Source organism: Corticium candelabrum, chromosome 12 (assembly GCF_963422355.1).
Source record: "Corticium candelabrum chromosome 12, ooCorCand1.1, whole genome shotgun sequence".
NCBI classification, from domain to species: Eukaryota; Metazoa; Porifera; class Homoscleromorpha; order Homosclerophorida; family Plakinidae; genus Corticium; species Corticium candelabrum.
In genome coordinates this window covers 4,690,041-4,699,606 of record NC_085096.1, presented here as the reverse complement: position 1 = coordinate 4,699,606, position 9,566 = coordinate 4,690,041, and the positions used below count along the sequence as shown (strand labels likewise).

At 47.5% G+C, this 9,566-nt stretch overlaps 2 protein-coding genes across 3 annotated transcripts in view; both read left to right on the top strand.

Moving 5' to 3' along the window:
- Positions 1 to 506: 506 nt before the first annotated feature.
- Positions 507 to 7,615, top strand: LOC134187556 (uncharacterized). Of its 2 annotated transcripts, XM_062655709.1 has the most exons (5): positions 507 to 775; positions 843 to 862; positions 925 to 2,102; positions 3,553 to 3,915; positions 5,045 to 7,615. In XM_062655709.1, the coding sequence occupies exons 3-5, from the start codon at positions 1,016 to 1,018 to the stop codon at positions 7,459 to 7,461; spliced, it is 3,867 nt and encodes a 1,288-aa protein (XP_062511693.1). In that variant the 5' UTR covers positions 507 to 775; positions 843 to 862; positions 925 to 1,015; the 3' UTR covers positions 7,462 to 7,615. The 2 variants fall into 2 exon arrangements, with proteins under 2 accessions (XP_062511693.1, XP_062511692.1); XM_062655708.1 differs by having other exon boundaries at positions 843 to 2,102.
- A 193-nt stretch (positions 7,616 to 7,808) lies between these two features.
- LOC134187973 (uncharacterized) overlaps positions 7,809 to 9,566 on the top strand; it is a 2,250-nt gene continuing 492 nt past the window's right edge. The window contains exons 1-2 of the mRNA XM_062656158.1: positions 7,809 to 7,981; positions 9,170 to 9,566. The exon at positions 9,170 to 9,566 is cut by the window's right edge and continues 492 nt beyond it. Of these exons, the coding sequence (XP_062512142.1) occupies positions 7,818 to 7,981; positions 9,170 to 9,566 (561 nt within the window). The 5' untranslated portion in view covers positions 7,809 to 7,817. The remainder of the gene's footprint in view (positions 7,982 to 9,169) is intronic.

The following is a 9,566-nucleotide window of genomic DNA, read 5'->3' as shown; positions in this document are numbered from 1 at the left end:
TCACTATGGAGAAATGGTTGGTGCAAAAAGAAGTATAAAATATACTAGTTTAACATACAGTGTAAATAATTCATATTTATTTATGTACATAATCTTCTCTTCTAATGTCTTGCTCCCTTAGGCTATTGTTCCCTATGCCATCGTACAACTCACGTACGGGTCCCGTAGGAACATCGCATACGGGTATCTTAAAATTCTGTTTCAGGAATTTTTACGGTTTACGTTGTTTTAGAATTAACAGCGTTATTGCCAAGTGTTTTTACTGCTTGTTACACGTCTAGTCATCAGATTTAGGTAGTTGAGTAATAGCTAATTAATATTAATTAATTAGTATATTAATATAAAGAACTGCAAATCAGTTGAATTTGTCCGAAAGAGACGGCGTTCTATCTGATACATGCGTAGACAACTACAGTAATTTTAAAACGTTTTAATTAATTGATTAAACCAGTATATATATTTTTAAATATATGATCTGTTTTCGTTGCTTTTCCAACAGTGCGCGCGTTAGCGTTGTCATAGCGATCATAAGTTGAGCTCTGTCATATCACGTCGGTGTCTTTCCTCTTCTCTTACTGCGCGATTTCTCGATATTCTTATAACAGTTCGATCATAAGTCGATGCGCAACGTTCATCCGCCACGCGTGCGGCAATAAACAAGCGAGTAGGCGCGTCCACGGCATCACAGACGCCACTAGAAGTCGTCGCAATAGCAAAAGTCAGTCCGAATTCAGTCATTGGATACCGGCATCACCAGACAGCAACACAACTTGGTGTGAGAGAAATTGATTCTCCGTGTTTTCCTTCATCTGCGTCTTGTACTCGTTTGTGATTCTTGCTAGGCTTCTTTCCGGACCATCTGGTAGGCTACAGATACACGTAATGATCGTCGGCCATGCCAAAACCGCCTTTCTTCTGCGCTAGCCCGAGAAGTATTCAAACGCTGAATGCACGAGTAGCCGGCGGAGTGTCTAGAAAGGCGAGTCCGGAGAGAGAAGCAAGGAGCAAGGCGGAGATGTCTCGCGTCAAGAAGGTCATTAGTTCGCCGCTCGGCCGCAAACGGCAGAGCGCGGGAGCGAAGCGTATGTTCGGTCTCCCTCTCGATGAGGTGATGCGTGACGCTGCCCCTGGAGCCGTCGTGCCGAGGTTGGTGGTAAAGATATGCGAGTTTATTGAGCAGGAGGGAATGGATCTGGAAGGCGTGTTTAGAGTGAGCGGAAACCAGAAGATTGTTGAGAAACTGAAGGCAGAGTTTGATACGCGAGGCGATGCGGATCTAATGATAGTGCAGGACGTAGCAGCCGTGGCGTCTGTCTTGAAGCATTTTCTGAGAGAGCTGCCGGTCCCTCTCATTCCTAATGAGATGAAACCGCAGTTTCTTGGTGTGTACGCGAAGAATCAAGACAACCAGGAAGCGTGCGCTAAAGAGCTGGCCACTCTGGTGAGCCATCTTCCCGCTGCTCATTTTCAGCTGTTGAAATACGTCTTGAAGTTTCTTGTCAAAGTCGCGCACAACGAACCTCAAAACAAAATGGGAATCATCCCTCTTGCTATTGTATTTGGTCCGAATATTTTTAGACTGAGTGATGGCTTGGCTGCATTGAAAGAGCAACAATTTACCAATGGAGTTGTTGCTGTGTTTTTGCAGCATTTTGACGTCATGTTCAAAGAATTGAATGAGGAATCACCGAAGAGTAAGGCAAGAGCTCCGCCAGTCAAACCGTTACCCTTTCGAGAACACGCAATGGCAAAGAAACAGAACAGAATGACAATCTATGGAGGAATGGACGAAAAGGATGGACATCCTGCTAATATGACTATATGTGAAGACCGTGCAGACAATCATGCAGCATTGGAAGACGATGTGTTCGCTAAGACTTTAAATGAAAAGGATCTTTTGACAGCAAGAGAAAGAAGGAGGTTGTCAGCAAACCCTCGACCTCTTCCTGATCCGTCACTGGATAGGAGAAGACGTTTGATTGCTCATCATCACTATGAGGAAGTTATATTGAAAGACGACGAGACACCAGACGACAAGGAATCGATGCCAGCTGTATATGCAGTTCCTAACAAGACGAAGAAGACACGTCAAGAAGTGAAAGGTGAGGTTGATTTTATGAATATTGTACTGGAAATAATCAATATATGCTTGGGTTATGGGTCTGTTTTGTTACCTCATGTTTGTAGAGTGGAATTAGAACTGCGCGTGCTCAGAATGTCGCGTGATTATTAACTTTTTTAGTTTTATTAATTAATCTGAGTTCGAGTGCTAAGGGTTACAGTAACACCACCAGTATGGTTCTGGATCTGGAGACAACGAGAGCAGGGACTGTAGTAATTAGGCTAGGGTATGGGCTCATTGCTATCACCAGCTTGTCAGATGTCCACCATCCCACATGGCAGTCAATTTGTCTAGCCCTAATCATGCTCTTTATGTCATATTAGCAGGTGCCAGCAATAGTAATTATCCAATTATCTTGTAAGACCAACTGACCAGCAACTGGAACTAATTAGGTTAAATGGTGTAACATGGTGCATTGGATTTGTCCATTCCAATCATTCTGGAATGAAGAGAATTGTCATTGCAAATCAAACACTCTCCGAATTCAAAGCTCAAGCTGCATTCCCAAATGAGGGGTGTGTTGTTGAAGTGTGTGACCTTTGGGCAGTAGTTTCTGCTTGGACAGTAGTTTCTGTATGTCTGTTGTCATGGCTGACAAGCTACTGCGCATGTATGGTTATAGACCAGGCAAATTGAGTGATTGTTGTTAGAATGGGCAAATCGAATGCACCCACTGTGTATAACTGGATCAGCTCCTAGTGCTATAGTGAGCACAGCTGGTGTGATTAGCACTACTACATTGTTGGTCTAATTTTTGTGTCTAAATATTCGAGCATCAAAATTTGAGCAAATACCAAATTGTTATGATTGTTCTTGTAGAATGACATTATGATACGTATAGTACAATTTGAACAATACAGTGAATACACCATACTGTATAACAAATGTGTCCTGTAGACATTTGTGCTCAAGTTCTAATGAAGCTGCATGACTCAACAGTAATTGCCTAATGTTTGAAACGTGGGGGTACAATGACACACCCTGGTCACGTGATGTTTTACCGACTGGACTCACTCTGCCTCCTACCTAACACGTGACGAAATAGACAATATTGTGAATGGAAAGTTGGGGTTGACTTCATCTGTGAAAACGGACACACACATAAATGCATAGAATATTTCAATAGCTATGGAACGACGAACCATAGTTTTTGAAATCATTTGATATGTTTGTTTATCACAGAGTACTTGCTGTGTGTGTGTGTGTGTGTGTGTGTGTGTGTGTGTGTGTGTGTGTGTGTGTGTGTGTGTGTGGCTTGTTGCAATTGCTTGGTGTTAGTCATGGTTAGTGTCGGTACATAGATGTTATCCCTAGCATTCGAAGCAGTTCAATGCATTAGCAGGCTTGACTACAACACTGCAACTGCATTGCACTGCCTGGTCATTGTCAGTCCATCTTGATTAATTTACCCACCTCCTTATTTTTTATAGTTGTCGAAGTTGCTCCTTCATCAAATGCTAAAGCTAGCCTATCGTCTCAGCCAGAAGCTTCTTCATCCGCTGGTCTAACAGAAGTGAACATGTTTCATTTCAACACTGTGAATGGTTTCAATGGCATTGAGGAAGAAGACAGGATGAGATCAGCATCTCCTTGGTCTGTCAGCAGTGATGCTGTCTCTCCTCTGCCTACAACTCCTCGTCAATCGCAATTGGGAGGTGTTGTTCATGCTACTGTTATGAGACATTTGTTTGGTCCATGTGTTCACAACTTGAGTGAAGATGCGGCTGGTTACTGCAATGGTGACATTGAGTTGAAGTCTGAAGAATTGGAGGTATCGAGGAGAACAGATGAAGGTAAACTGTACTGAGTTTGTACACACACACACACACACACACACACACACACACACACACACACACACACACACACACACACACACACACACACACACACACACACACACACACACACACACACACACACACACACACACACAGACACACACACACACAGACACACACACACACACAGACACACACACACACACACACACACAGACACACACACACACACACAGACACACACACACACACACACACACACACACACACACACACACACACACACCACACACACACACACACACACACACACACCACACCACACACACACACACACCACACACACACACACAGACACAGACACACACACAGACACAGACACACACACAGACACAGACACACACACACACACAGACACACAGACACACACACACACACAGACACACACACACACACACACACACACACACACACACACACACACACACACACACACACACACCACACCACACACACAGACACACACACACCACACACACACACACACACACACACACACACACACACACACACACACACACACACACACCACACACACACCACACACACACACACACACACACACACACACACACACACACACACACACACACACACACACAGACACAGACAGACACAGACAGACACAGACACACACACACACACACACACACACACACACACACACACACACACACACACACACACACACACACACACACACACACACACACCACACACAGACACACACAGACACACACAGACACACACAGACACACACAGACACAGACACACACACACACACACACACACACACACACACACACACACACACACACACACACACACACACACACACACACACACACACACACACACACACACCACACACACACCACACCACACACACCACACACACACACACACACACACACACACACACACCACACACACACACACACACACACACACACCACACACCACACACACCACACACACACCACACACACACACACACACACACACACACACACACACACACACACACACACACACACACACACACACAGAATATTAACTAATATCCAATCCTTTGGTACAGGAGCCACCAACTCACAACAGCATGATGTAAAAAGTCACGTTGCGGATTGGGAAGAACGAATAGTTCGGTCACAAGGCTTGACTCTGCCATCCGACGTGGTATCAGACGACTCCCCAGTATCACGAGACACAAGAAAAAACCCAAAGAGAAAGAAACCCGACTCCAAAGCGTTTGAACTCTTCGAAAACAGCGGCAGACTTCTCCACTTTCGCCCACCTCCTGACGACACACCGGAGTCAGTCACCTCACAAGTCAAATCCACAAAGACCGACAAACCGGCGGTTCTTCCCAAACCGTCGAAATCACAGAGAGTCGACGTTCGGTCGAACGACCGGTCGCTTGCCGCCGCAGCGGCGTCCGATCAACTGGACGAGTTCGACTCGGTCGAGCGACATTCGACCACCGGCATGTTGACTTCACTGACGTCCCGCCGTCCGGCCGCACCGCGAAACCGACGACGTCCGTCACACGTTCGACACGAGGACGACAAGATCGTCGTCACAGACTTCGACGGTCATTCTCCTCCCGTTTTTTCGGACGCTCGGCGTCCCGCCGCGGTGCCGCCGCTCGATCTATCGAAGCTCGGCAAGAGCTCGGGGACGACGCAGCGTGGCGGCAATACGAAAGTGACGGCGTGGAGTTCGGAGGAACGTCAGGAAGAGGCGGAAGAAAAAGCGACGGAGGATACCGTGCAGGCGTTCTGTCCGTCGCCGGAGGTACCTCATCGCGAGGCCCAAACAACAAACGGAGGAACCCAAAAATTAGACTGTCGTGAGGCCCAAACGACAGGCCGTCGTGAGGCCGTAACAACAGACCGTCTTGAGGCTCAAACTACAAACGGAGGAACACAAACAACGGGCCGTCGTGAGGCCCAAACAACAGGCCGTCGCGAGGCCGAAACAACAGACCGTCGTGAGGCCCAAACAACAAACGGAGGAACCCAAAGAACAGACCGTCGTGAGGCCCAGACAACAGACCGTCGTGAGGCCCAAACAACAGGCCGTCGTGAGGCCCTAACAACAGACGGAGGAAATCGGTCGAGGGATGCCCGTAAGGGAGTCGATCATCAATCACATCGTGTAGACTCGCAAGTGGAACAAATTGGAAATTTATCAATCAGTGACGTCACAGCTAATGATGCGGAGTGTAGAAATTTGAAATCAGGCGAGGGAGGTGAGACGACGAGACGTGAGGACGTGAAGTCGACTAACGAGGAGGAATGTTTTGCGTTTGATGGGTTGTCGCTGAAGGAGTTAACAAGAGAGTATCGGATCCGACGGCAGCGTATTCACGCTCATCAGGCAGAATTCGAGAAAGAGAACGGGCGTAGACCGGATAGAACGGAATGCGGACCGGTACGGAACGACCAGCGCGAGTACCACGTTCTCAAGCGACTCATCAGATCGGCTAAACGCACGACGGACGCGGAGAAAGACCAAGCGGACGACAGAGCGACGGACGCGGACAAGGTCGGCGCCGAATCTGTGCCGCAGTCGCGAGACTTACCACCCACTTCTCCACCGGCGCATGAAATCGCAACTCACGACGGTACCTTGTCGGTCCACGACCTAACAACGTCGCTATCCGTTAGCTCGGAGTTGTTGTCTCAATTGAGCGGCGACGACATGCAGCGGCTTAGTGCACTCGCTGTCACGATGACAAAATCCGATGCCGACTTGGCACAGAAACGAGGCCTCAAACTCAGGCCGGACGATCCGACGTCCATGACGTTCGAGCAATTGCGCGAGGAGAAGCAGAACGTGCAGCGTGCGCTGCTTGCGCTCGAAAAATCATACGGACGGCCGCGGAATCAAGCGGAGAAGGACGTGACGCGACCGATTTATAATCGTTATCGACTGTTGAAGCAGATTTTGACGGACTGGGAGCAGTCGGGTATGCCGACGTCGTCGACGATAACCGCTATGCAGATGGCGGAGGAAAAGAGGAAGGTGACGGAGAGACGTACGCTAAGCGTGCAAGAGCTGAAAGGCAGGACGTCGCCCAAGGAGTTGGCGGACAGCGGAATACAAGCCGATCGACGGCCGTCGACGGCGCAGAGCCAGTCGGGACGGTCGGACGAATTGGCGTCGAGCGTCGACGCGCCGGCGCCGCTGGACTTCGTCATCAGTCCGTCCGACGTTTTCTCGTCGACGTCTCCGGTCGAGATGCTCTCGTCGTTGTCGACCGAGGAATTACAAAGGGAACTGGAGAAGGAGGCGAAGAGAAAGAAGGAGCTGCGAGCGACGCTGAAGAAGTTCGAGAACAAGTTCGAAGAGACACACCGTCGCAAAGTCGCCAAGGGCGATCGCTCGGCGATGGCGAGCGAATACGAGCAATACAAGAAGGTGAAGTCGTCGATGAAGCACATTGAACGGCTACTGTGTGAGAAGGGTTTCACTGGAACGAATACCGTCTAGTAGCAGAGTGACGGCAATAATATGGTGTACCTGTAATGTATAGCAAGGCATCTTTTTAGTACTGAAATACGTTTACTGAAAAGATACAGGAACGTTATTCTTTTAGCGGATTGATACTACTGTATACATGTACTACAGACGCTATTTGTATCTAGTTTGTTTTGAAAGCGCGTACGACACGCGATTACAAACTAAATTTTAATTAATTATTAATTAAAACCCCGTATACAGTCGAGGGCAGAACTTCCGGGACATAGCTCCTCCTCATAGCATGAGTCGCGTGCGTTAACCTGCGTTAACGTCACTAGTTGGGCGGTACCTGATAACCACGCCTCCATATCCGGGAGGCGACAGACATGGGTTCTGGTGAGAGACGCGGAGGGCATGGAAGAAGAGCTGGAGGTGGCATAGGACATCACCGTCGGCATCATCATCACCACATTGGTCATCACAGACCCCACGGTATTCATCATCATCACTTCCATGGTCATCATCACCATGGATTTATTTTCGGACGAAGGTGCGGTGCAAATCGAGACTTAAAGGGCCGGGCTAGTAGTAAATGCATGCATGCAGTCGTGTGCACGTAACCTACTGTTGTATGAAAGTCGTCAATTACGTCACGTAGCCTCGGCCTCCCAGACAGGTGTAGCGCTGATTGAATCGGCGCTACGTGGGCGTGGGAAGCCGAAGCTAGAGGTCACGTGGGTCAAGCGGGAAGGCTCATGAAAAAGCTGTGACGTCATAGAGAACATCCTATTACAGTCACCCTACCTCTATAACAATAACCTCTATAGCGATATTACCTTTATTACGATAGAAGCTGCTGAAACCAAAATTTCCCGATACCGTACAATACAAAACTTTACCTCTATAATGATATTTTTATAACGATATTACCCCTATTTTGATTTCTGTCGCTGGAACGAAACACGTCTGTAGTAGTTGTATAACGATCTTCATTGATATTATTGTGCTAAAAGTGCTCACAGTACTGCGAGGCACTTAAAAATGAGAGCTGCGCATGTGCATCGCAACAAACATGGAGTCAAGTGCTGGGGGGCATGTGGAAGACCCAGTAGACAACATTGACCCTCCTGTAATCACTCTTTGAGATGCCCGTTGCCATATTCGAGCCGTTTCCACTTTCCTATCTCAGAACTTAACTATACTAAAGAACAAGGAACTTCTGCAAGCAGCTGATGGAATCAAGTCTTCATTAGACAGAATGGTTACTTCTGTTCATCATCAACAAGCGACCTTGGACCAGTGGATCGATGACTAGTGTACTGTGATTAATTAGGCTAAACAGTTAAAACATTTAAATGTCACTAAGTATAGTTTAGAGTAAGAACTTGTGCACAGACAGTGGTTCAGATTGCATTACCTGTATAAAAATATTACCCTTATAACCATATGTTAGCGTGAAACAGAGATATCGTTATAGGGGTAGGGTGACTGTATAAGATTAATTCCACTCAGAATATTGGTAATATTGGTCTTATAATTTCCAATAATTACATTGTTACACACACACACACACACACACACACCACACACACACACACAAGCACACACACAAGCACACACACAAACACACACACAAACAAACACACACACACACACACAAACACACACACACACACACACAAACAAACACACACGCACACACACACACACACACACCATCACATTTTGTATGTTGCAGGAGAATGCTGTGGCGACGTTCAAGACGTCATCACAACAGCGGCGGCGGTGGCTTGGCAGTCGCCATAGGAACACCCACCGCCTACAACGTCCATCCCGTTGCTCAAGTGTTACGTCTAGTTATAGTGCTCGGAATCGTCTTCGTCTTCATGGGAATCATCATGGCGATGACAGGCTTGTTGAACGCTGTTAGCGCGACAATGATAGCTGGATTTGTGTTGTTGGGTATCGGTGTTTGTGCCCTAATCATTGGTCTAGTCATCGCATGCCGACCCATTGAAGACCCGAATGAAAACGTGACACTAGAGGAAGGTCAAGCACCGTCAGTACCTCAAGCAGACGTAAACATTACAGGAGGACAACAGCAGATGTCGTTTCCCATGGCAAATCCTGTACAC

Coding starts and splice junctions, on each gene's coding strand:
- LOC134187556 (XM_062655708.1), top strand. CDS start 896: ATGCCAAAACCGCCTTTCTTCTGCGCTAGCCCGAGAAGTATTCAAACG. Junction 2,103..3,552: donor GACACGTCAAGAAGTGAAAG/GTGAGGTTGATT, acceptor TATTTTTTATAG/TTGTCGAAGTTGCTCCTTCA. Junction 3,916..5,044: donor ATCGAGGAGAACAGATGAAG/GTAAACTGTACT, acceptor CCTTTGGTACAG/GAGCCACCAACTCACAACAG.